Source organism: Coloeus monedula (assembly GCF_965178545.1).
Source record: "Coloeus monedula genome assembly, chromosome: 6".
Taxonomy (NCBI): domain Eukaryota; kingdom Metazoa; phylum Chordata; class Aves; order Passeriformes; family Corvidae; genus Coloeus; species Coloeus monedula.
The window spans coordinates 31,419,222-31,445,246 of record NC_138786.1 but is presented as its reverse complement, the minus strand read 5'-3'; the positions used below and the strand labels follow the sequence as shown (position 1 = coordinate 31,445,246).

At 44.4% G+C, this 26,025-nt stretch overlaps 3 protein-coding genes across 4 annotated transcripts in view; 2 read left to right on the top strand and 1 right to left on the bottom strand.

Annotated features, from left to right (window-relative positions):
- Positions 1-3,417, top strand: part of ZFYVE26 (zinc finger FYVE-type containing 26) — a 49,090-nt gene extending 45,673 nt beyond the window's left edge. Inside the window, exons 40-41 of the mRNA XM_082283291.1 lie at positions 26-70; positions 1,159-3,417. Of these exons, the coding sequence (XP_082139417.1) occupies positions 26-70; positions 1,159-1,368 (255 nt within the window). The 3' untranslated portion in view covers positions 1,369-3,417. The remainder of the gene's footprint in view (positions 1-25; positions 71-1,158) is intronic.
- A 936-nt stretch (positions 3,418-4,353) lies between these two features.
- On the bottom strand, positions 4,354-12,738 carry LOC309574017 (retinol dehydrogenase 12-like). 2 transcript variants are annotated; one of them, XM_082283333.1, is made up of 8 exons: positions 12,604-12,738; positions 11,803-11,921; positions 10,859-11,014; positions 10,479-10,583; positions 9,800-10,009; positions 7,740-7,929; positions 7,282-7,356; positions 5,814-5,850 (listed from the first exon to the last, which is right to left on the bottom strand). In XM_082283333.1, the coding sequence occupies exons 1-7, from the start codon at positions 12,681-12,683 to the stop codon at positions 7,302-7,304; spliced, it is 915 nt and encodes a 304-aa protein (XP_082139459.1). In that variant the 5' UTR covers positions 12,684-12,738; the 3' UTR covers positions 5,814-5,850; positions 7,282-7,301. The 2 variants fall into 2 exon arrangements, with proteins under 2 accessions (XP_082139458.1, XP_082139459.1); XM_082283332.1 differs by lacking the exon at positions 7,282-7,356 and having other exon boundaries at positions 4,354-5,850.
- A 783-nt stretch (positions 12,739-13,521) lies between these two features.
- Positions 13,522-25,827, top strand: VTI1B (vesicle transport through interaction with t-SNAREs 1B). Its single transcript, XM_082283608.1, has 6 exons — positions 13,522-13,648; positions 18,062-18,120; positions 20,969-21,160; positions 22,494-22,667; positions 24,619-24,680; positions 25,689-25,827. The coding sequence occupies exons 1-6, from the start codon at positions 13,534-13,536 to the stop codon at positions 25,783-25,785; spliced, it is 699 nt and encodes a 232-aa protein (XP_082139734.1). The 5' UTR covers positions 13,522-13,533; the 3' UTR covers positions 25,786-25,827.
- The last annotated feature ends 198 nt before the right edge of the window (positions 25,828-26,025 follow it).

Here is a 26,025-nt window from a genome sequence, read left to right as displayed (position 1 = left end):
CACTTTTTCCCTTCTTTGGACACAGGATCTCGATAATCTGATTCAGGATATGGACAGTGATGAAAACAAGGTAAGTAAAAGTACAGTAGTAAGAGCTGAACAGCCCAGTTTTGGCCTGCAGCTTGCAGGCTCTTTTCCACTGTCTTCTCTCTCATCCTCATGCAAATAAGGTTTTTGAAGGTTACTTCCTAGATTGTAGAAATCACAGTGAATCCTTCAAGGCCATGGTGTTTGTGACTGTAAAGCTGTGACATGCAAGTACCAATTGGGACTATCCCTATTAGTTCCTTGAGAGTCCTCAGAGTGAGGGCTGGGCATTTGTTAGAATAGGAGGAAAGGTATTTCAGAGAGGCACACTGGTGGGTCTGTTGGTTTTGTTTTTCAACTTCTTGCATAGGTTTACATTAAGTTTCTAGTAATGGCAGACAGCTAATGAAGACCACTTCAGCTTATTGTTTCAGGATTATGTTATTTCGGTGCTGATTGAGAGTTAAATGATAAAACTTCTCCACTTCTGATAGACTTTTTCTCTTAGAGGAAATTAAGCCTAAACTACTTTATTTCTTTGTTGGCTTTCATACCAGCCAGCCAAGCCACTGGAGAGTTTCACATAAATATATGAACTGTAGATGCCTGTTTATAGATGTGGCTGTGACTCAGCATTTGGAGATTGTTGTAGATCCTGAGTGGCATAGCTGGGAGTAAAATCTAAAGATTTGTGTCAGTCCTTTGTTTGCTCCGAATAACAAACTCACTGTTGTAGGTAGATTGGAAAATGGGCTTTTAATTCTGCTTTTCTGTAAGATCCGTCACTGAAAGATGGGAATTGTTCTAGAACCAGCAGTGGAAGAAAATGACAGATTCAGACTCTTTGCTATAAGGATATGGTAATTAATGCACAAGATAGGACTCCTGATACTAATTTCATGGTCATACAGTAAAGGAGTTTCTACAAGACACAAACTTAATAAAATACACCTGTTTTATCTACCTTTTTCACTGGGATCTGCTTCATGCTACGTTCTGTTTGGTAGTATGGTGCTACTGCCTCGTACGACACGCTTCTGAACTGGGTATTTCCCGTGTGAGTCCTTGCTTAAGCTTGCTTAGGTTTGCTACAGCTTTCTGACCAAGTTGTGACTGCCTCTCATGCTTCAGATCCAGGCATACATGATGTGCAACAAGCTGCGCTCTGCGTACCTGGTGTCGGTGCGGCAGGAGAAGGCCCGGGCCGTGCAGCTGGTCCAGCACGTGCGGCAGCTGGCCGAGAGCAGCGGCGATGACGTCGTCAAGGCCATCTGTGCCCAGTGGCTCTCAGTGCACCAGCCCAAGGTGAGAAATCGGCTTCCCCAGGGCACTAGGAAGTAATATGGAATTGACATTGGCCAGCATACCGAAGGAGAAGGCCTCACGACAGCTCAAAGGCGTCCGGTTTAGCACTCTCTTCATAAAATGGAACTCTGTTGACTGATGTTGGTGGCAAATGGATGCTGCTAATGTGCCTCTGGTGAAAGGAAGGGAACTAAATTACAAGTGCCAGTCCTGTATTTTGACAGTCACTACCTCAGGGTGTTTTTTGGCTCTCTTTTTGATGGGGGGAGGGGACAGTTTCAAACTGAACAAGCAAGAATTTAGATGTATGGAAGAGAGCACTTCTGTTTCTGACTTTAGTTTTTGGGTTTTGTTGGTTTTTAATTTTTGGGGGGTTGATATCTTTTGAAAAGCACTGAACTTAATAATACGTATTTTATTTTTAATCCAGAAAACATATATAGAGAGGACAGAAAATTTTTATCAACTCGATGTAGCCTAGAGTATAAAATTTTTGTGATGTTTCCTGTAAAATTTTCAAGATTGGAGTGTTCTTCTGTTATAAAGACTAAAACAGAGATTTTTTTTTTAAGCCTCTATACAAACCATTGCTACTTCTTTTTTATCCCCCCCCTCACCACTAGTACGTGTACCCAGCTTTTTTAGTTTGTTTGAAAAGGTAGGAACTGATTCTTCATGGCAGGTTTACCAGTCACAGTGTGTGATGTGTGCCATAGATGTGGCACTTGGGCTAGTGCCAACTAGATGAAAGAAGTTATAAAGGGCATATCCTGTAAGGGGAGTGCAAAGGGAAAATAAGCCTTCAAAATAGTTGAAAAATCATGTGCCTCTTTCTTTACTACGGTAATACCCAATAAATTGTTGCAATATAGCTTTATGACTGAATAATTGACAGTAAACTTCCACAGTTTTTCATCAGGTATAGCAAAGACAGAGCAAGCTGTAGCGAAATTGAACAGGTGCTGTGTATCCCTGTCACACAGGGATGTATTTATTTATTACCAGGATAACCTGTCCCTGTCAAGTACAATAGAACACCAAACTGGACATACCCTGTATTGATGGGTTTTGCTCTGGAAGTGCTAGGTGAATCAGTTTTATGAAAAGAAGCAGCAATCTTTGTGTAATGTCTGTGTTCAGGGATGCTGAAAAAAGTAGCTGCTTCTCTGGAACTAGTATTGGGACATGAGAAATAGGCAGAAATGTAGTAGACAGTAGTAGGACCTTCAAAAAATAACAAAACATGGCATTCCACAGGAGTTTGTGTTTGCTGTTTACATGTACTTCAGCACAAGAAGTAGGAAAACTAATTCACTTTCTCATTAAAAAGTTGTTTACATCAAAAAAACAACAGGTTTTCTGAAGTGTAATGTAATTGTAAATAGTTTTAGTACATAAAGTAATTGAGACTGTCAAGTAAGAGTTTTGCACTATCCCCAAGCTCACTATAATGAAAGAACAGACTTCCATGGTGTCAGAAAGGATTTGGTCCATCTTCTTCAGGGTTTCAAGAGCTGACACAAACACCTCTGTTCAGAGGTGCTCTGCTCTGCTCACTAGAGCAATTAGAAATGACCACATGTAGCTTTCAGAATCCCCTGACCACAGATTTGCATTATCTCATTAGTGAGCAGTACTTTAACGAAAGCTTTTGTTTCCTTGGCCAGACTGACCTAGCTTTCCATCAGCTTACAGCCATCAGGCTAATCCTAAAATGTGACACTACCTATAGCTTCAGTCATTTCTAAATCTCTGATTATGGGGAGAAGATTTTACTGTTTGTGGGTATCCAGATCTGCATTGCTGTAACACCTCCTGTTCTGCTCGAGTTCTTTCAGCTACAGAGAGCACTGTGAGTGGAGTTTGCCATGCAGACCTGTCAGTTCCATACCTGCCTTTCTTCCTGACCTCTTTGCACTGTACCTGATGCACTTTATATAGTGTTTGTTGTAATTTGATGTTCTTAACCTAGAATCTTTCTTGTACCAGCAGAACTGGAATTTTGACCCTGATTAATTACCTTGTGTCATAAATAGTGCAATTATCAAGGGGCTTTGAATTTTTGAGCAGCAAAAAGGGATTGAATACTGCCAGTTTAAAAGAATTTTTCTGTTACTGACCAAGGTTTGTTTACAATTAAAAAAATAAAGTATTATGACTGTTCGTGTATTTTCTGTTTAGTTTTTGTATCAGCAGAGCTAGGGGTCTCTTTCTAGATCTTAATTTTGCTTTTGGCTATGCTTAGCAGAGTAATTAGAAGGGGGATAATTTTTCTATCATGCAAAATATTTCTGTTACTGAGTGTCCTCAATATTTAGATCAACTAGAACATCTCATCTTTAGAAGTCCCCCCAGCAGCTAGGTAGCCTAGGTAGTTCAGCCTCATGCGTGTACGCAGTAATCCTCTCTAGGGAGCTTTGCAAGTTAATCTAACTCTCCCTTACAAGCCTCCCTTTGAGACAGCTAAATGAGCTTTAGTTTCCTCATTTTTTACAGATCAGCTGAGAGGTATAAATTACTTGCTCAAGGTCAAAGAGAATTGGTGTATGTCTGTGGAAATGTTTATTTAATATGTCTTATGTTAAATCTAAAATCAGACTTCTTTGAGAAGAGCATGGACCTGCAAGGGCAAAAATATTTCACACCAGAGAGACTTTTCTGCTTTCTTAAAAAATGGTTTCTCTTGCTCCTGAAGCCACTTGCAAGATCAGAGAATGACAGAGAAAGCAAGACAAGCCTCCAGTGCTAGGTACCATTCAACTGCTACATTATAGTTGTGGATTTAGCTTCATAGTTGGGAAGCATGAAGAGGGAGGGGGAAAAAGAAAGGTAGTGTGACAGGGAGAAACACAAAGGGACTTTTTAGAATGTTACCCAGATGGAGTTCTCTACATTAGTGAGGCTGCTGCAGATAACAGCAACACTAAGTAAACTGATTCAACATTTCTGAAAGAAGATACAGTCTTCTGTTGTAAAAGGAAAATGGCTTTATTTAGTATTGCTCAGAGGTAGCACAGGACTGATCTGTATAGACAGCATCCAGACAGGAAGAATTAAAATTAGCATTTGTTTTCCAAAACTGGCAGTTGGTCACAGTGGCAGGCTCATATTCAAGTCCATAAACTTCCAGGCTTTTTTTCAGAAGCAGAAGATAATCCTGTGACCTGTGGCACTTGGTTTCTGACTGCTTAACTCTTTCAGAAATAATCTCTGATTAGGGAATCACACTCTAGCAATTTGCACTCAAGTAGCACTGGAGTTCCCAGGGAGCAGTCCCATTGCTACCTGGCCTGAGCTAGCTGCTTTGTGGAAGTGCAAGTTGTGTGGTCCTGCACGGGCAGGCTGGCAGCCTTGGTAACCTGTAACTGCTGGGCAGACAAATCCAAGGATTTCTGTGCAAGCCTCTCACCTTCCTGTCCTGAAGCCAGCTTGACCATAACACCAAGGTAGTCCTGTCTCCTGTTTCAGCTATTTAGCTCTAGGGAGTTTGGGGTCATTTAAAGCTAAAGTCTCAGCTGAAGTTGTTTAATATTTTTTAACATGGCTGAGATGTTCTTTACTCATTCTGCTCTATTTTCTAGGTTCTAAAGTCATTTAAAGTGCAGCTGGGGGGTTTACTGTGGCAACTTTTACACCACCTTTGTTCAATGCTTCACAGGAGATATGTTGATATTTTTAATAACTTGCCTGTGCACAATTGCAGCACTCCTGCAGCTTTTAACCTCCTAGTCACCTGCACCAAAAACCTGGGTTCTCAGAAGATTTGCCAACCCTCAGTTAACTTACTGCAAGCAGTGGGCATTTAGGTCCAAGATACCTCAGTGGCTAGGGTCCAGCTTCTTACAGAGCATGCAGAGAAAGTGATTCCACGTAAAAACTTCACCTAATGCTTGGCACAAAAAGGCCAGGACCTGTTTCTGTGTGCTTGAGAGTATTTGTATTGCATTACTTGCCAGAAAATCTAATATCCTAAAGTATTTTCACTCTGCCAGTTCAAAGGGCAGGAACTGACAGTAACCTCATAGATTGTAATTTTAAAGTCCCACCTTTTTACTATTGCTGTTAGGAAAGAAACCAACCAAACTTTATTTAAAGTAATTCCTTGTTACTTCATAATCTAAACCTAAGACTGCAACCTCCTTTTCTAATCTAAAAGCCAGAGAACCATAGCCTTGAGCTGCTGTGTGAGATACCAAGCAGGTTGCTCCCTGCATCAGTGCCCTAATTCTCCAGCTAGGAAGAGGAACTGATTGCTTACAAATCTCAATCCTTAAGTGTAATATTCCAGAAATTCAAATTAGGTTGTGCCCACAGAGCCATCCTTAGGGCAGCTGAAGTATCCGCATTCTACTCTTGAGCTCCCTCAGCAGTGCTGTTCCCCGGAGAAGCCCAGCCAGGTACACTCTTGGTGCTGCTCAGTCCCATTGGATGCCAAGGAGCTCACAGCTCACGCTCCAGAGCTTCTTTGCCGTCTCATCATCCCGACCACGTGGAGAGACGTATGCTGGCTGGCAATCACTGTAAGAGAAACATTCTTTTTATTCTTTCAATTCAAAGATCTCCATCTACATTAGCACACTGAAATGTCTGTGTTAAGATCAGGGAGTTGCTCTCTATCAACTTAATTCAAGACCAGTTGAAGAATGGTGGGAGGCTATCCAGCAAATGAGCAAGGGTTGGTGCTAAGCCACCATAAGAAAGACTTCTTTCCAACTAGCTGGGGAAGAATCTCTCCCAATGGCACCAAGAACTGGCAAGCAAGTCTAGCTCTATCAGCTGTCTCAACTCCTAAAGAAACCTCTCATTAATACCACTAAAAAGGGATATAAATTCTAACCAAGCTTCTTCAGAGGCACATTTTCTAACAAACTACAAGAAAGTCACTCAAACAGCCCTTCATTCTAAACTATTTATCCCACTCTATGCCCAAGAATAACACTGTAATAATCATGTATAGTTACGCCCTTTTCCATTATCCTCTGAACTGTGGCTCCTTTCTTCTCAGCTCCTGCAATCAGAAAGAATTCTGTCTGGAAAAGAGGTCCCGTGTTCTCAACTGTAATGCTAGATGCTGCAGTAACTTGGCAGTTTAAGAGCACAGAGGAAATGGCATCTTGTAAGGCTTCCATTCAGCTCAGTGTTTTTAGATGGAGTCTTTGATATTCCTAAAATGACTGATAGACTCCCACTTGTCGCACTGTGGCATAAAAATTCTTAATGTCTACACTTGGGCTTTATAGTCTGTGGCCTGGAAAGTGAGGGTTCTAGGCTAGTCCAATGTAAATTGTGAATTAGTGTTGAAGCTTCTTGTTTCCCACCATGTCCAAAAGTCCCTTTTTTAAAAGGAGTTTAAATTCCACCAGTTTTCTGTACTCCAGCACATTAATACTATGTTTTTATCCCGAGACAGACAGTCATCCAAGGAAGACTTAGATGTCTATTTATATATTCAAGTCTGATTAAGATGGTGCAAACTCCCAAATGAAGATCAGGCAATGTCATTACAGAGACTAATCTGGTCACAAATCACAAGAAGAAAGCTCTGCAAAGACACAAAGACTCCAACAGCATCCATGTGAGGGGAAAAAAAAAGACAAATTTTCATATTCATTCTCAAAAAAAAGGTATTGTTAAAATGCTCTACACGCAATGGGAAGCTGACAGACATATCTGCATGAATCTGTTCAAATGGCAGTCTTCAAATCTAGAATGATGATGACTTGGAACTGCTCTGGGCTGTGGTTTTGGTGATGGGAAAAGGCAGGACTACGTAGGGTCCATGGAGTAAGTAAAAAAAGTCAAGAAATTATCAAGGTTTTATAATGGGAGCTACACAAGACCATTTCCACGACAGCATGACAAGCATCCCGACAAGAGTCCCTCCCAGCTGGTGGGTCTATCATACTGGAGGATAGTTATTTGGTCACATGCCAGACCTGAAAATCTCACCTCCTGTCTCTGCAGCTCCATCAGCTCTCCCAGCTCCCTGAGAGCACAGGCCCCTTCTGCTCCAGTGGGGTAAAACTACAACGAGAACTGAAGTTGTCTTCCCAGGATTGACTCAAGTGATCTTATTAACTGAACAGTTCTACTGAAAAGTGATTTTCCCAAGTGTTAGGCAGGTCAGCATTAGAGCTCTAAGCATGTGACAGCCATTCCTGCACTTTGAGTACCCTAATATTTCTAGAACTAAAGGACCTGCTATTGTATGAAGTGTTGCACAGGTCAAGTGTTTCTTCTAACACGACTGCAACAGACCTGGAAGGGTCTCTAGTATTTGTCACCCTCAGTCTTACCAGACAGCCTCTTACCTGGTCCCTTCTTAATGAAGAATGGCAGTAAGTCCCATATTCCCCAGCTAACAAGGTTGCCTTCCACAGCATATCACTTCATCAGCTTGCACCCACCTGAAATACTGTCCTGTCACAGAGTCCAGCTCCTCGGCTACTGCACAGTAGATACTGGTCTGAGCTCCTTCACAAGGTGTCTTCAAGAAGAAGCAGAATATCTTCCACAGCCAAGTCATTACAAATGAGTGCCGGACCAGTTCAGAATAGACAGAACCAGGATGGAGAGCATTTGCTGTCACTTTAGTGCCTATGGCAAAATAAAGTAGTCCAGGACAAATCTGCATGAATCAAAGTGTCTTTTAAAAAAGGGTAATATACTCCTCAATTCTACCTGTAGATATTCTATAACTTAAAGGAGGACTCCAGACTTGGATACAGAGAGCAAGTGAAGTCCTCTGTAGTTACTCCATGCTGGATGTGATGGATACACATGACCTCTTAGCCAAATCAGCAGTAGTTTGGTACAGGCTCCAAAGAAGGTAAAGGTCTGAGCCATAACTGGGCCAAAACTCCTCTAGGAAACCCACAGAGGCCAGTGAGTATCAGTGCACATGAACTTGAAACACCCATCAGGCAGTGAACACAAGTAGCACATGGCTTTTCCAATACTCTTTTATCCAGGAACAAGTAAGGTTGTAGAGGCAATGAGTCTCATGTGTACCTTTCCCATTGTGTGCAATTTGACTACAAGCTAACCACTCAATTCCATAAATATTACAGCCTAAGTGAGCCTTCTCTGAGCTCTCCCTGCTAGGCAATATGACTGCATGGTGACAATCTTCCCTTAAGCTGGCTCACTTCTCAAGGTTACTCCTCAAGGCAGAGAACTTTTACCAACAGACCTTTGGATAAGCCCAACTGGAACTCAGCTCAAACTGCAACTGGACTGCACAGCAGGTAACTCTCCCCTTGAGCAGGGATGCCTCTCAAGGCTTGAGATTTCTTACCTGAGACTAAGAGAGCCTTCCTTAACCAAGGCAGAGAGACCCTTTGCTTGCAACAAATCCTTGGTAAGTGACTGCTGAATTAATCCTCAGGAAACATTACTAGTCCATATAGCTATGCAATAATGATTATTATAAATTTTGTATAGATAATTCCATTGCACATAAATCATCCAAGTCTGAGACTAAAACTGGACCTAGCTGCACCTAGGTTCCCTAAGGAGTTTAAAAAGCAAGGAGCTCCATGCTGAGCCTCATGATTCAACAGGAGGGTCTTCCTTACACATAGTGTTTCCAGTCCTGTGTGAATCATTCTAACTTGATTCTAAATCAGCTTTCCTTTGTATGTGTCTTCCACGTAATAGAGTGAACCTTGCCACAGAACTTTGTTAAGTTATGCTTTTATGACATCACATTAAAAACACTTTTGCTAACACCTTTGATGGTGATTCTTGAAGCAGTTTAAACCACTCATCTGTGGCACTGGAGCATCCCCTGCTCCCTTCCAAACACTGCAGTCATTATGTGCCTTCTGCAAAACAAAGTGCTAGAGGGCCTGAGTACTAAACAGCAGCAGTTTCCATCAGGCTTTTGAGAACACCTGCTTCTTTTGACTTACTCTAACAGTAATTTCCTAGGAAAGACACTGCTTAGTATTTATTTACTAAAACACTTGTTTTAGTAAATATATACTACTTAAGTTTATGAAAAGGACAGAATGACGCGACTGTGACAGATGTTGTGACTTACAAAGTACTGTCTAGTCTTATGCTTGTTTTACAGGCCACCAACCTTTAAGGCAGCTGAGTGTGCATTAGCTTGTCTATTGGAGACTGCAGCTGTAGCTCTGTTTTCAGCTTCCACCCACATACCACAACTGTCTGCGTGGATGCAGCTAGTTTTTGACAAGCACCAAAGAAAAATGAGATACATTCAGCTGTGCCAAGCTACTAAACTCCTCTACCCTATGGTTGTAAAGACAACCAGTGTTGTACGTCTCCTGGTTCCACAGACTGCAGATAACTTCTTCCTGCAAAGAGTCCTCAGTGACACTTGCCTCAAACTGTTCAATTTCTGCCTAGACAATTTGCAGCCCTTTCTTCAATCCACTCTCTCATCCATGGTGCTCAAAAAGCCAAGCAGATAAGCATTCTGCTTGCCTCTGGAACTTGCCTTGCAGCCGCCTGGCCAGCTCCCGGGTGAAGAGCACGTTCGCCAGCTTGCTGTGACAGTAGGCAAGGCCACAATTGTAGCTCTTCTCGCCATGGAGGTCATGGAAGCGGATTCGGCCTCCGTGATGAGCCAGTGAGGACACATTCACGATGCGGGCTGGGGCAGACTGCTTCAGACGCTCCAGCAAGAGGAAAGTCAAGAGAAAATGACCTAGGGGGAGATGAAAGGTCATCCTTCTAGGAAGGGTTCCCCTGCTTGCTTTTATGTGGTATCTTACTGCTGCCCTCATTTCAAGTCCAGGAAAAAGAAAATTTTTGTTAATTTCCCCTGAATTAACAGCTACACTTTTTTGGGGCCTTCAAGTTCTGCTCCTCATCTTCAAAAAGCTAGAGCTGTCATACATTTCAAAATGTCCCACATATTATATACAGATACTTAAACTGGATCCACAATAAGCAAGTACACTGCATTGCATCTCCAGAACTCTGACTCAGGCCCTCCATCCTTCCCGAAAAAGGCAGAATGAGGAAGAGAAAATCTGAAAGAAGGATTTTCCTTTGGCATTTTGCAACAGATATTGATGTTAGAAGAAGATGATCTTTAAGGGCAATTCCAACGCAAACCATTCTACCAGTCTATGATTCCATATTGAGTGCAAACATGATTCCACTGGCCTTACCAAGATGATTTACTCCCAGATGCATCTCAAAGCCATCAGCAGTCTTGGAGTAAGGGCATAACATTACCCCAGCATTATTAATGAGAATATGGAGTTCCTTCTCCTCTGCAAGAAACAACAGACATCCTTAAAACAAGGAAACAGAAAATGCAGACAAGAAAGTGGCACAAGTCATCCCTTGCTATCTGACTTGCAGCCACATCACCTTAATAAAATGGATACCACAAACTAGCTCATGGCCTCTGACCAGCCCCTGCTGAGAACCACAGTACCCAACAGGTACGGAGATGAGCAGGGCAGGGATTTGGCAATGGTTAGAAGAGCAGACAGCAGTCCTTGGTAAAATATTCTCACTACAAAGGAGAATCTAGAGACTGTACCTGCTAGAAAATTCTCAGCAAACTCCCGGATGGACTTCGTATCAGCCAAGTCCAGTTTTTTCACAATGACTTGCTGGTTCCCTGTCTCAGCTCGGATTTCACTGGCTGCAGCTTCTCCCTTTGCTATGTCTCTGGAGGCAATAATTACCCTTGCACCTGCAAGGAGGGCGGGGGGAACAACAGGAACAGAAACTGAGATCACTGGAGCACACTGGATGATCAAGGCTACGACAAGCAGGCTGGCCATGCACAGCAATTACAAACAATATATTGTTTCTTTAGGGAACTAGCATGAGTGAGGGGAGTGGCTGGAAGGACAAAGCCTTTCCCACTCCATTGTGAGCGATAATCCAGCTGAAAGATGCTTTCAGACCAGGCAAACACACATCTTAAGTGCCTCTGTCCAGGTTCTGCTAAGTCAGGAGTGCATACAACAACACTGGTATGATAGGGTTATATCTGCCTCTATAATGGGAATGTCAACCAGGAGCACATAAAGGTGATGGATTCCAGCCAGAGTAATTTCTAAATGGATTGTGAACAGGTAGTTTAATCTTCTTACCGGTTACCCAAATAACATTGACATCAAATTAGCTTGAAACATGAATAACTAAAGCACACAGTGGTGGACCTATGGCATTTCCTAGCTTCATACAAGCAGAATAGAGGAACTTCCCCAGTCCTCTTGAATCAGTTGCAGTGCAAAGCATTTTATGTCCCCAAGGCACATTTTTGGAGTCCAAGCAATGAAAACAGTTGAGGAACTGGGAACCTGCACCTCAGTGGTTACAGCCTCTGAAGGAACAGTACTTGGGCTCATCTGCAGTAACTCTGGGATCCAGTTTACTTCAATGTAAGCGTACAACACGCCTTCCTTAGGTCCAGAAAAGGGACTACTGGCGCAAGGCACAGCCACCCCGGCTGCTGACGAAGACTGTACTTGCCTCTTTGCGCGAGGTCTCTGGCAGTCTCCTTCCCGATGCCTGTGTTGGCTCCTGTGATTATCACCACCTTCCCCTCCAGCCTTGCTGTTGACTTACACCGTCCTCCAGCGACATACCTCCTGCAAGAGGGGATGTACCAGTCACCTCTGCCTCCTTAGGGGGCTCGGGCCGGGGCTGAGCACCCAGAACCTGGGGGTTCGCATGAACACTCGGGCTCACCGCTGCGCCCTGGGCCCCGGGGAGTCACGGGCGTCCTCACATGAAGCGGCTGGTCAGACCGTATCGTGACCGGGACGCCGCGAACGCACCCCCGAATCCCCCGCGCTTTCCGGAGCGCGGTCCCGCCCCCGGGCCCCGTCCTACCCGTGCGTCAAGTGGAGCCACGGCTCCCATTGGCTGCGGCCGCGCGCTCCGGCGCCTTTTGGCCAATGGGCTGCGCCGCGGCGCCCTGAGGAGAACGCGGGGCCCGCCCCCTGCCGCTCCTCCGCGAGCGCGCCGGTGCCGGGACAGCCCGGGGAGCGCCTCGGGCGGTCAGAGGCGGCGGGAGGTGCCAGCGCTGAGCGAGCCCCGGCAGCGCGTCAGTGTTACCGGGGCGCTGCAGCGGGGGAGGTCTGAATAACTCCTGACCCCAGCGCGGGCTGTAGAACGGGATTCCCGCTGTTTGCGCTCCCGCCACATACACACACACACACACACACACACAAACACACACAGACACGCACTGACTCCGCGCCCCAACAGCCGCCGCTCCGCGGGGCCGAACATACGCGAAGGGCCGGGGCCGCGCTCGGTAAGACGCACCTGATGTAGGGCGCAGCCACGAAAAGGAAGACGGGGACGGATACGGCGGCGCCCAGCGCGGCTTCCCAGCAGTTGAGCATCGCTACCGCCTGCTACACACGCACTGCTGGCGCCCAGCACCCCGCGGCCCCCGCCGCACCCCGCCCTTTTGGCTCCGCCTCCCCCTGCACCGGCCCCGCCCCGCGGCCTCTCCCGCCCACAACCATACGGGCCACACCTCCACTCCCGGGCCACCCCCGCTTCGGGCCACGCCGCTTGCGGCGCGCGGTGTCCTGTGCCGTGCACTGCACGCGGCGTTTCGTCGCCCGGGCCGGGGCGATCTCCTGAGCTTGTCGCGCCAGCTGCCCCGAGTCCTCTGGCGCCGGACGCCCAACAGGCCCCGCTCCCTGCCGCGGGAGTGCCCCCCACCCGCGTCGGGAGTACCCACGGGCAGCGAGTGGCCGGCCGGCTTCACGCCAGCAGCCCGCTGCTTTTTACCCCGGGCAGAGCACGACTCCGATCTCGGTCCCTCGGAACATCCTGGAACCGCATTCCGCAGTTAAGGAGCCGAGAAATGTTTGCAGAGACAGCGCAGCGGCGGCTGTCGGCAGTGGCATTTGAAACACGTTTTCACAACCCCACGCCGAGGTTCATGTCACTAACCCTGGCAAGGCGCATGCAATAATGCGGGCAGGCGCCGAGGCCTGGGAGCAGCGCGGTGGCGGCTGCGGCGGCGGGTCCCGCCGGTACCGGGGAGCCCCGGGGCCGCACTGGCGCTGCCGGTCCGGGGCGCTCCGTGGCGGCGGTGGACGAGAGCCCCCGCGCGGTGCGGGCACGGCCGCCTTCCCGGGACTACAGCTCCCAGCAGGCAGTGCGCGAGGCAGCCCCGGCGGCGGAAGCGCCGGCCGGGCCGGGCCGGGGCGGGGCCGAGGGCGCGGGGGGTGTGGGGCCATGGCGGGCCGCGGGTCCGCGTCTTCGGAGCACCTGGAGCGGCTGCACGAGATCTTCCGCGGCCTGCACGGACACCTGCGGGGCGTCCCCGAGCGGCTGCGGGGTAGCGCGGCCGGTGAGGCGGGGCGGACGTCTCTTGGGGCCGGGGGGAGGGCATGGGCGGGCCGCGGTCCCGCCGGCCGGAGCTACCCCGCCGGCTGCGGGGCCGTGTCAGGCGTGTTCGGGTGCTTCTCATTAGACAGGCGTGTGTTTGAGCAGCCGGGAGGGCAGTGTCCGCTCAGGACACCCGGTTTGTGGGACGCTTTGCAGTTGTGGGGATTCGGGACGTCGCTTGCGCTAGGCATCTGCTGGAAGGTGGCTTTGCTGTGTGTTATTTTCAGCTGCTGCTATGTCCTGGTGGCTTTGCAGGTGTGTAGCTTCACTCCCCTGGAGCTCTTCTGCTCTGGTAAATTTCAGCTCCATAGGCAAGCGCTGCTGTGCTCGGCTCAGAGCATCAGTCTCTGAGGAGGAGTTGTTATTTGGGTGTTATTTCATGCTGTTTCTGTTTGAACTGGAGTTTTGCTTGGAGGACAGGAGGCTCGGGGTGACCTTCTCACTTTTCACAACTACCTGAAAGGAGGCTGCAGCCAGGTTGGGGTCGGCCTCTTCTCCCTAGCAGCCAGTGACAGGACAAGAGGACACAGTCTTCAGCTGCACCAGGGGAGGTTAAAGTTGGTCATTAGGAAGAATTTCTTCACAGAAGGGGTGATTAGACGTTGGAATGAGCTGCCCAGGGAGGTGGTGGAGTCTGCCTCCATGGAGGTGTTTAAGGAAGGACTGGAGGTGGCACTCAGTGCCATGGTCTAGTTGACAAGGTGGTGTAAGGTCATAGATTGGACTCGATGACTGCAGAGGTCTTTTGCAGCCTAACTGATTCTGTGGTTCTGTAACACATGCTGTGCTTTGGGGTTTTACCCCCCTTTTTAAAATTTGTGTATGTTGGATTCACATTTAAAATCTCACTGGCAGAATTAAAAGCAGTTTTTATTGTCAGAACTGCCCAGAAGCATCTGTGGCTTTGTTGGAGAAGGTTTGGATTTTAAATGACTGTTTTAAAAGCATGCTTTGTGCACTGTGTACTCACAAAATAGAGAAAACCTATCTATCTAGCCACGCTAAGTTGTATTAGAAGCACAGCCTGATTTTACTGGTATTCTTTATACCACACCAGTGGGTAAAATGCTCTGACAGAACACTCCTCTATAAGGATTTGTGCTTCTGATTCAGTCCTTGATACTTGGCAGTGTTCTGAGAACCAGGAAGGGAAACAATCTGACACGGAGAATTTTGCCAATGTCATTGTTTCCTATGAGAAACATAATCCACGACTGTCATGAGCTGCTGTAGCTCAGCTCAGGTTTTGTACCCCAGTGATGGGCCAGGGCTGTCAGCCGTGTTCTGCCATAGTGTCATTCTCCCACAACTGATCAGTTTTGTGTAAAATCATAAAAACAGTTTGTTCAGAATATACCAGTCTGTGCTAGATAACAGAGAGTATGAAAAGCTTAACATCCCATTTCTTACCTGGATTTCTGTTTAATAATGAGTTGAATTCAGGGTCACAGTCCTTGTCATCTTGCATTTCCAGCAAGTTTGGTACAAGAAAGGTGTTGAAACCCACAAATGACAACTTGCAAACCTGACTTAATTCCACTAGTGGTCAACAAGGATAAAAAGCATAAAATAAGCAATATCCTTTCTGGTAGAAATCCTTATTTTCCTATAGAAATGAGCATGATCAGTTTCTTGGTGAAGTAAAACTGTCATGTCTCCTTGAAACTGGGGTAGTCATGAGTAATGAATTCTGAGCCATGGGCTTAAAGGGAGTATTTACAGGCAATCGTTTTTGCAATACTTGGGATTTTTTCAACAGATTGCAGATAATTACAAACTGAGCTTCAGACATGCTAAGAAATTTTAATACAACTGTTCTGTTCTTTGTTTTTTTTGCTGCAAAAGTCATGGTAGTATTTGTTTGAAAGTGTTTCTAAGAGAGTTTAAGATGTAGGAATTTGTCTATCTGGTAGAGTCACTCCATTCTCTTAATGTGCTTTATTTCCTTCTTGTACTTATGAGGAGGGGAGTATATCTTTATTTGTTGAGTAATCTGATCCTGAAATGTTCAGGAGGTGGTAAAATATACCTTGGAATACTCTTCTAAGATGATTTATGTGCTCCAAAAGCAACACAGAATCTGTAGTCCTTGGGACATCTTTGAGGGGCAGAGGTTTGGAAATGCTGTTTCACTATATATAAACAAAATGACAGATTCCTAACTCTAGAAATACTCTTTTTTTTTTCCCCTTCCAAATTTGTAAGAAGGGGAAACAGCCTGGATAAGTTTCAAATCATGTATTTTCCTCTAAATGAATTCAGCTGTACTTTCCAGCTGAATCTCTTTCTCACTGATTGGAAATAAGTCAGTTAGATGTGGATGAGCATGTGGGTAGCGCTGCCCTGGCGCAGGCACCTCTGCTGCATTTTGGAACTTCTGTCCATGTGCTTTGCAGCGTGTTCAGTGCAGAGCGATGCCAGCTGAACTGCTCAGTGTATTTTGGCATTTCTGGATACTGGACAGATCCAGTAGAACGTTTTCAAGCCACGTTGCTGGATTTCTTGTTGGCCAGTAGACAGAAAGGTCTCAAGCTGCTGCTGCTTGGCTTACCTAAACCATTGCATGATTCTATGCCTTTTGGAAGCTGGCATTTCTTTGGCTGCATGCTTATAAGTGCAGCATCTTCTTAGTCCACACAGGGGAAACAAAGCAGGGAAGTGCTGCTTTTCCAGATCTGTGATGGGTTTCCATGAGTTTGAGACAGCAGTGGGTTTAAGAGGGCACTGCTTGAATCAGATACTGAAATGACCTGTATGAAACAAATTACTGACTTCCAGAGGCTGTTTTTCTATGGTTCATGTCCATGATTTCACTCAGTAACACAAACAATGGCATCAGCACAACCGTATATGGTAGCAAATCATGGAGGAAGTTGAGGAGAGTGTATTTAGGAACCTCATAAGTCAGCATTTCCTCCTGAATGAATTGGGATGTGAAATTGCATTTCCTGGTACCAGCTGATGTGTAATATGTTAACAGTCATGATGTAGCTTAGTCTGTAATAATTCCATGTGCTACGTGAGACCACAGCTACTACTTAGATGATGGGTTTTAGTTCTGTCTTAAGTTCTCTACAGTTCAACTTCTGGGCTTAATCTGAATTTGAACTGAGAAGGAAAGCCTACATCTTAGGCATGTTGTATATGTAAGAGGAGCTATATACCAAACTTTTGAGTACTTCAGATTTTTTCCTATTTTCTGTTGAGACCTCAGTGGTTAAAAGCTACTTCTTTTACAGAGGACTGTGCTTACCAAAAGGCATTATCAAAGGAGTTTTTTTACTGTAATGACATTTTTATAATGTTGTATGTAATTTTGTCTTTAATCAAAGTGGAGGAGTTTTACCAAGATGACAATCTACATTTTCTGCTGCCCAGAATTTTATTAAAGACTGAATTATACTCTTTTGAGAGAGATGAATTCGGCTAGGTGCATATTTATCAGATTTCTGATAGAATTTGTTTTTGTTTGCACTACTCCACAACAGTCCTCTAGTGTACATCATCAGTGCTTTTTTTTTTGCTCAGTTGAGATAAGGAAAGTTTCAGATTTAGACTTCTATCAATGGTGGATGTTAGAGAGATATAGTTTTTAACACATGAAAAATAAATGCCTTAAGGTTTTGTTTAAAAATAGAGTAACAGCAGTGAAATCCATTCTTTGGTGTCCAAAGCCATAGGTACACAGATCTGAGGAAATGACTGTCTCAAATAACATTTGTTATGTTGTTGTTGGCTGATTCAAAGAACTCATGTCGTTCCAGAAGAGGGAAGCATTTGGGCTTTAGTCTGTGAACCTGAGGTGATACCTTGGTGGCATCTTTTATCTCAGAGAACTCTGGATAGCGCTTATCCTGTGTACTTAAGTCCTTTATGACCACAGGAATGCGTACTGCCAGATCTACCAGGAACTTCAGGGCTCACTTGAAAATGTAGATGGATCTGATGTTCTGTTCAAATCCAAACTATAGTTTCAACTTCAGTAATCTTGTCAAGTGTTTGAAAAAAAAAAAAATTATGAGCTGTTTACCAATATGTCTTCTTTGCTGTTCTTCCACACTAAATGTTTTTCACCATGCAATTCTGTCAGTGGACACTGAAGGACAATAGGTCAGAAAAATACTTGAAAAATTACTTCTTTTGTCTATTTACTTCTTGGCAGTGTTTAGCATTTGGAAGAATGGTTTCTGCTCTCTTGCCCCACTCCCTTCTGAAAAGTTGTCATAAGAACAAGCTGTTCCCATTGGAGATAAATTTTGACACGGTGTTCTGCAACCAGCAGTCTGTGGCAGCTTCCTTGTTTTTAATGGATTGAGTTGGAGTTCTGTTGTCATTTTTCTGTAGATTATCTGACATACTGCTTTTACTTTTTCAGAGGAGAAGAAAAAACTGGTTCGAGAATTTGATGAGAAGCAGCGTGAAGCTAATGAGACGGTGAGTGTGAGGCTTCCACCCTTCCTGATGGTTGAAATACTGCTGCCTTAAAAAGGACAGTACTAACAAATGTTACTTTTCTATGACTCCTATTCTGGCAGGCAGGTGTTTAATTTTGTTACTGTTTGATAACTAATCTGATAGGCATGTCTGTGTTTGTCAAGACTGTTGAGTATACTTGTATAAATGCATAAATATAGACAAATACTCTTATGTGTGTTTCGAGGGGGTTTTGAGTGCTTAGTTTTGATACTGCCTTCACTTTGTTGAAAAAAGTAGAGTGGTGGAGGTGCAATTAAAATTGTTAGAGGTTTTAGGGCAGGCATGTAGAGAATCTGCTGCTTGGGGTTTTTTTATCGTCCTACTGTCTTTTTTCCTGTTGGTCTTAGCCTGTCTGATCTTTCTGTAATGTGCTATAGGCTTCCTGGACAGCAGGTGATATGGAACAGTACCAAAAAAGCCATGTGACTTGTCTTTTAAAACAAGACATTCTGGATTGAGCATTCTTTTCATATTTCAATGTGCAATTTGTTAGGTTGTTTTTTAGTCACATGGTGCTTTATTCCCCTACTTTACTGGGGTTTATTGACAGGTATCTCTAGGTGATGTATGGGAATTGTGAGCTCATACTGTGAGAGAGCTCATGTTGGCATACAGCTTTATACATTGTGAATTTGTTACAACTGTCACTAGAAGGTGATGTGAAGATTCATGCATTCAGAATCTCAGGGCTTGCAAATTGTAACTCCAGTTGCCAAGCCTGGATGTTCAGAGTGTGGATTTAGTGGTGTGCCTACCTGTGTAACAGATCTGAATGAGGAGAAGGCTGAAGTACTCAACAACTTGTTTACCTCAATCTTCCATGGTAACCTCTCTTCCCACATCTCTTGAGTGAGTGGACTGCCATGCGAGGACTGTGGGAGCAAATTCCTTCCTTTAGGGGATGACCAGGTTCATGACCACATGAGAAACCTGAACATACATAAGTCTATGGGACCTGATGAGATGCATCCCAGAGTCCTGAGGGAACTGGCTGATGTAGCTGCTAAGCCACTGTCCATGGCATTTGAACAAGTCGTAACAGTCAGGTGAAGTCCCAGGTGACTGGAAAAGGGAAAACACTGTATCCATCTTTAAAAAGGTAGAAAGAAGGACCCTGGGAATTACTGACCTGTCAGCCTCACCTCTGTGCCTGGGAACATCATGGAACAGATCCTCCTGGAAGATAGCTAAGGCACATGAAGGACAGGGAGGGAAGGTTTGGGAAAGCCAGCACAGCTTCAGCAAGGACAAGTCCTGCCTGACCAACCCAGTGGCCTTCTGTGATGGAGTAACTCCAGTGCACAAGGGAAGGGTGCAAGTGTCATTTATCTGGACTTCTGTACAGCCTTTGACATGGTCCTCCCCAGCATCCTTCTCTCTGAACTGCAGAGACATGGCCTTGGTGGGTGGGCCATTAGGTGGATAAGGAATTGGTTGGATGGTCACAGCCAGGGGGTGGTGATCAACAGCTCAGAGTCCTGACAGACATCAGGGACAAGCAGCGTCCCTTGGGGTCCATACTGGGACCAGGGTTATTTAATATCTTCATTAATGACATAGTGGGATTGAGTGCACCCTCAGCAGGTTTGCAGATAACACCCAGCTGAGGGTGCAGTTGCCACACCTGAAGGATGGGAGGCCATCCAGAGGGACCTGGACAAGCTCAAGAAGTGTGCCATGGGAATCTCGTGAGGTTTAAAAAGACCAAGTGCAAGGTCCTTTGACTGGTTCAGGGTAACCCCTGATACCAACACAGGCTGGGGATGAACACATCGAGAGCAGCCCTGCCCAGAAGGACTTGGGGGTGCTGCTGGGTGAGAGGCTGGACATGACCCAGCCATGGGCACTCCCAGCCCAGAGAGCCAATGGTGTCCTGGGCTGCATCCAGAGCAGCGTGGGCAGCAGGGAGAGGGAGGGGATTCTGCCCCTCTGCTCTGCTCTGGTGAGACCCCACCTGCAGTGCTGCATCCAGCTCTGGGGTCCCAGCACAGGAAGGACATGGACCTGCTGGAGTGAACCCAGGGGAGGGGCACCAAGATTAGAGGGATGGAGCACCTCTCGTATGAGGAAAGACTGAGACAATTGGGATTTCTCAGCCTGTGGAAGAGGAGGCTTTGGGGTGACCTTTTTGCAGCCTTTCAGTACCAAAAGGGGGTGTAAGAGAGCTGGAGAGGGACTTTGAACAAGGGCGTGTAGTGACAGGACAAGGGCTGATGACAAAGGGTCCATTTAGATTGGGTATTAGGAAGAAACTCTACTGTGAGGTTGGTGAGGCACTGGCACAGGTTGCCAGGGAAGCTGTGGATGCCCCATCCCTGGAAGTGTTCAAGGACAAGTTAGATGTGGCACTGAGCAACCTGGTCTAGTGGAAGGTGTCCTTGCCCATGGCAGAGGTGTTAGAAGAAGGTGGTCTTTAAGGTCTCTTCTAACCCAAACCATCCTATGATTTTGTCTCTGTTGCACAGATATGATAGAAAGCTGATACCCATCCTATAAATGCTTAAACTAAAAGAAAGTGAGAATTGCAAATTTTGAAATTTAGAGTGGTGTTTCAGGGAAAAAAAATCAAGCTTGGGAATTTTGTTTTTATTGAGGCATTGTGTATCTGAAAAATCCATGTGGCCTAACAGCATTGGGTAACGTGTTGTACTCAATAGTAGAGGGGGCGTGGGTTTTGGGGCTATCCCACTCAGCCAGTCCCATACAGACATGTGAATCCCTTCATCTGGTGCTGAGTTTTGAGTATGGCTGCTGCTAAGAATAGATTTGGTGCCTTAAAGAATAAACATGCTTTCTTTTATTAAAGCTGCGGGAGATGGAGGAAGAACTGAAGTACGCTCCTGTGCCTTTCCGCAACCAAATGATGAGCAAAATACGAGCATACAGAAGAGACCTGTCCATGTTCCAGAGAGAGATGAGAAGCACAGATTTGGGACTGGGCCGTGGAAACCAAGGCGATACAAAATATGGAATCTTCGCCACAGAAAATGAACAGAGTGTGAGGATTAGATGTAAATTTTATTTAACTTTGCTGTGATTGTTTAAAAGCAGTATCGCAGATGCATTGTTTACAATGTTTCTACTTTAAACCACCTCTGTGCTTTCTAACTCCCTGTATATCATTCTGCATGTAACATGAATATCTCAGGGAGTAGAAAGAACATCTGGAACTCAGAGGAGAGCTTTTCTGTTGTCAAACAAAGATAGGAATGTAATCAAAATGGAACTCCTTGAAAGCCATGCAGTTAGTAAGTTGCACAACATTCTGTAGCAAAACTCTTCATTTAATCATTCCCCTACAGAAGTAAAAACACAAAAGTGATGCTACTAAATGAAAAAAAAGGTCAACTTACCTAGTTCTAATCTCCAAAACTAGCAAAGTGTGAATCATGCATTGTGTAGGTTCTTCCGTAGAATTATCTTTTAAGCGATCTTAGTGTAAATAATTTCAAGAAAATATAAGAATTTATCCTCTAGCACTTTTTTTCACTATGGTTCTGCTGCTACAATGCAAAAAGTACACCAATTTCTTGTTTACCAGATAGGCTTAGAGATATCTGAGCTAGTGTGGCTGAATCTCCTTGTCTTCAAAGTGCTGTCATCTCTACAGAAAGTTCACAGAGGTGGGCTTTTCATTTTTCTGCCTTAGATAAGGAAGGTTTGAGGGAGGCTCTTTGCTTAGTGTTTCCTTCTGCTGTAGCTTGGGAATTTTTTGCATTTGATTCCTCTTGACTGATTACTCTAAAACCTGAGAGCAGGATGGTAGATTAGACTTTCTGAAGCTTAAGAAAACACTTCATTTTGAGCTACCTTCTGACCCCAAGGTCAGCAAACATTCCTTATCCTCTAGCCCAGGCTACTGGCATGAAAAGAGGATCTTTGTTACTTAGCAGTCCATCTGTTAGTGCTGTTTGTTCCTAATCCTTTTGACTGTAAACTCTTAATGACCTGCCTAGCAACCAACTGTGGAGTCACAAATAAGGCTGACTTTAGATGTGAATGGGAGTAAAAGTTAGCATCTGGAAAAGAAAGATACTTTTTTCATGTAAATGTTCTTTGATGGAAAAGTAAAGTGTTACAAAGACAGTTTTTTAGAACTGTTTAACTCTTTAGTGCTGTATACTTTTTTGAGATTTAACCAGATTTGACCATAATCTTAAGAGGTAAACAAGGCTCAGCTGAAATTAACTTGGCTGCATCAGTTCACATAAGAAGTATGTACAGCTAATAGAAATGGATGGCCTATGGAGTCACATTCTAACTTTTTAATATGTCAGAAGCCTAATACTTCTGTCTTTGTGCTTAATAGTTAAGCATACATTATTTTTCAGACTAATCTGCAGTCACAGAGGGTGCTGCTTCTCCAGGGCACAGACAGTCTGAACCGAGCCAGCGAGAGCATCGAGCGCTCGCACCGAATTGCTGCTGAGACTGATCAGATTGGCACAGATATAATTGAAGAACTTGGGGAGCAGCGGGAGCAACTGGAACGCACCAAGAGCAGGGTAAGCAGGAAACTGGGCATTGCTTTGAAACAATCTGATGTTATTTTAGTGGGAACTGTATGTCAGTAGTTATTCCCACGGAACTCCCTAGGCATCATAATCCAATTGGATATTTCTACAGACCAAATCCAGGCTGCCACATTTCTATACTGTTCTCATAAAAGGAAAATAATTACTGCAGAAGGGTCGAAAGCATGGTGGTCAAATGTCTGCTGCTGTGTCTGTGCAAGAGTGGAGATTAGACCTACAGACCTGCTAGAAAAAGCAGCATTACTAAAAGTGTTACAGATTAGAAAATTGCTAAGGAGTTGCCCGTCATTAGATTACTAGTAAAAGTTGAGATTTTGGAAGCAGTTAGCAAGCTTTTGTAATGAAATTAATTTCAGTAGAAGAGTAATTACTTAATTACTAGCTTTCCAATATTTGCAGGGAGGGAGAAAATGTTGTCAGACAAGATGTCTGTTCCTCATCCTTGGTTCAAGAAGCTCTGCTTCTACTGTGAAAGCTTCAAAAACTAGTTCACTTGTTTTGTGTACACACATATGCAAAACTGTAAATTTGATTTTTGAAGTAACAAACTGATGGGAGTGTGTGTGTGTGTGTGCAAGGGATCATGAGTATAAAGCTTTTAGGTGAATGACTTCAGGGGACACTGAGTTTGGCAAATGAGTACACTCAGCCAAAACAAAAAGCATACCCCTGCTCTTGGGAGTTCTCTCTACTGATTGCAACAAAGCCTGTAGCTTTTTCACGTAAGTAGTTCCGTGATTTCAGTCAGAATTTGATTTGTCCTGTTCCCAAATTTGGGTTAGAAAGCAGGAAAGGAAATTGATCTTAAGATTTGTAGGTATAGTTTTTGTCCTTTGTCTAATAAAAAGTATGACAGTCCTTCAGGTGTCACAGTCTCTCAACAGATCGTTCATAGAAGCATAGAATTGTTTAGGTTGGAAAAGGCCTCAAAGATCATTCAGTCCATTAACCCATCACTGCTGTGTACATCACTAAACTGTGTCTGTGACTTCTATTGTGAGCCTCTTAGGCAAAGAATTGGAGAATTGTGTGAACCACACATTCCAATTGGAAGCAGACTTTCTTCTTTCTTGCTCTTTCATAGTGAAGGTTGGAAATCCACTAAGCTTGGAATGGACTCGATAGTTTTCTTCTGAGCTTTGTCCAGTCCATCTCACTGCAAAGTAACATACAAGCAGTTTTGCAGTTGAGGGCAGTATTTTAAACTACAGAGGAATTGTGCAGGCAGGTGTCTGATGTAAGTGACCTGCCTTACCCTTCAGCTGTAGTGGTGAAATCTTACCTGGAGACCAGTGGCCATGCATCATGAATTGTGTCTGTGAAGCAACACCTTTTTTAGTTGTCTTTAACCTCACTTCATTACGTGCTTAATAGTTGACTGGGTATACTGGACAGTTCATTTCTAAGCAATACAAAGCTGAAATGGATTATCCACTAGCAGCTCAGATCTTTTACCCACTGGGTCACTTAGACTTGTCAATGCAACACAGTTCTTTCTTTGCTGGAAACTGAGCAGCATTTCAAACTGTTTGATATGCACTGGGGTCAACATGTCAGTATCACTTTCTTTTGGTGTTAACAAGTAGAATAATGAAATGAAATTTAACGAAAGAAGCTAATATCAACTTTCTGATATTTGTATATTAATTAAAGAGGCAGAAAGTGGTCTCAAATTGCATATCTTTGTATGTATCTAAGGGAAAGTATACACAAAAGTCTTAAATTTCTCCTCAGAAAAGAGGCAATGCTTCCAGCTGGTATTGTGGGTAGGAAACAATGTTGTCTCTCAATTTTGAGAGTACATGGTCATCCTTGGTCCCATAATTAAATACAACATTTCAACACCAGCTGCTTTCACATGCATCTTCCCAGAGTTGATGTGTGCTTGTTTAACTGAAAAGCAACTTCTGTCTCTCTTCAGTTGGTGAATACAAGTGAGAACTTGAGCAAGAGTCGCAAGATTCTACGTTCAATGTCCAGGAGGTGAGTGGTGTGACTGACAGCAGCCCGTGGTATTGGTGCCTCTGGATGTAGTGGAGAAAAAGGAGTATCAGCTGGGAGTGCAGGGAGGTTTTAGGGAGTGCATAAACAGAATGTGTGCCCACATGCAGATGCTAATTTGTGTGTTTCCCTCTCTGGTAATTGCTTAATGGAATACAGGCATTGAACACCACTGAATGTGTGCTGTTCGGTCAGGAGGATGTGGGGTCTTTAACCATCCCAACCATGGTGAGGACAGAAGCAAGTTACAGTGAATTGCTAATGGTGCCTTCAGATGCAACCCATTCAGGCTGGAAAAAGCTGGGCCATAAATTACTGCAGCACTGGGCAAGTTAGATGCCTGATGACACAGACAAATCTGTTTAGCCCACACAGGAGCCCTAGAGCAGTTAGTCCTAGGCTGGCCCATGAGACAGTCTGAGCCTGACCCTACACTGTTCTGATGACTAAAGCCTTGGCTTCTTAAGGGGATTTGCAGTTTAGCTATATTGTTTAATTAGCCTTAAAAACTCAGTTCACAGATTGTATTCCCAGTAGGTACTTATCTCCTAACAACCCTTCCTTTATGCCCATTGCTAAAGGAAGTTGTGATAACTGTCTAGTTTTCACTAGTAAAAGTACATGATTATTTTGAGATTTTAGTTTTCCTTCAACCATATAATTCCAAGTAAAAGCACCACAATGAGGGTTCAAGTATTGTTTTCCTCTTTGCTTAACTGAAGGAGTAGGCATGTATAGAGCAATGATCTGCCTTCTGTGGGACAGGGGAAGAGGAACAGAACTAAAATAGGAGATTTAAACAGAATTTCCAGGAAAACATGAGTAGTGAACTACTGAGTTTGGCCCTTTCTGCTTGTTAAGAACTATTTGAAAAGCACAGTGTGGTCTTGCTCAAACTGGGAAGGTAAGATGGTGATCTGGATCTACAATCTGCTTTCATAAACAAGGTGAAAATAAAAACAAACTTGGATTTTTGTTTTTTAACTCCAGAGTAACCACTAATAAGTTGTTGCTGTCAATTATCATCATTCTGGAACTGGCCATCCTAGGAGGTGTAGTCTACTTCAAGTTCTTTCGCAAGAAATGAACCTTCAGGACCAAGATGAACTTTTCCACTGATGAGGAACAGGATGGGCTGTCTGCTCCCTTTGACTGTCTGAGGGTTGAACTGAGTCATGAGACAGCACATTCAACTGAAACTGTACTGACACTTGAAAGACAGAGGATGGGAGTAAAAAGAAACAGGCTTGAACTCCTGGTAAGATTAATAAGAAGGTAATAAATATTTTATTGTCTCATTTGTATATACTTAACTAAATGAATAAAT

Excerpts from the sequence above, each read along its gene's own strand:
- LOC309574017 (XM_082283332.1), bottom strand. The coding sequence starts at position 12,683 with ATGCTCAACTGCTGGGAAGCCGCGCTGGGCGCCGCCGTATCCGTCCCC. Across the intron at positions 11,922-12,603 it reads GTGGCTGCGCCCTACATCAG|GAGGTATGTCGCTGGAGGAC; the intron begins GTGCGTCTTACC and ends CCCCTCTTGCAG. Across the intron at positions 7,930-9,799 it reads GCTGGCCAGGCGGCTGCAAG|GCACTAAAGTGACAGCAAAT; the intron begins GCAAGTTCCAGA and ends ATTTTGCCATAG.
- VTI1B (XM_082283608.1), top strand. The coding sequence starts at position 13,534 with ATGGCGGGCCGCGGGTCCGCGTCTTCGGAGCACCTGGAGCGGCTGCAC. Across the intron at positions 13,649-18,061 it reads GCTGCGGGGTAGCGCGGCCG|AGGAGAAGAAAAAACTGGTT; the intron begins GTGAGGCGGGGC and ends TTACTTTTTCAG. Across the intron at positions 22,668-24,618 it reads TGGAACGCACCAAGAGCAGG|TTGGTGAATACAAGTGAGAA; the intron begins GTAAGCAGGAAA and ends GTCTCTCTTCAG.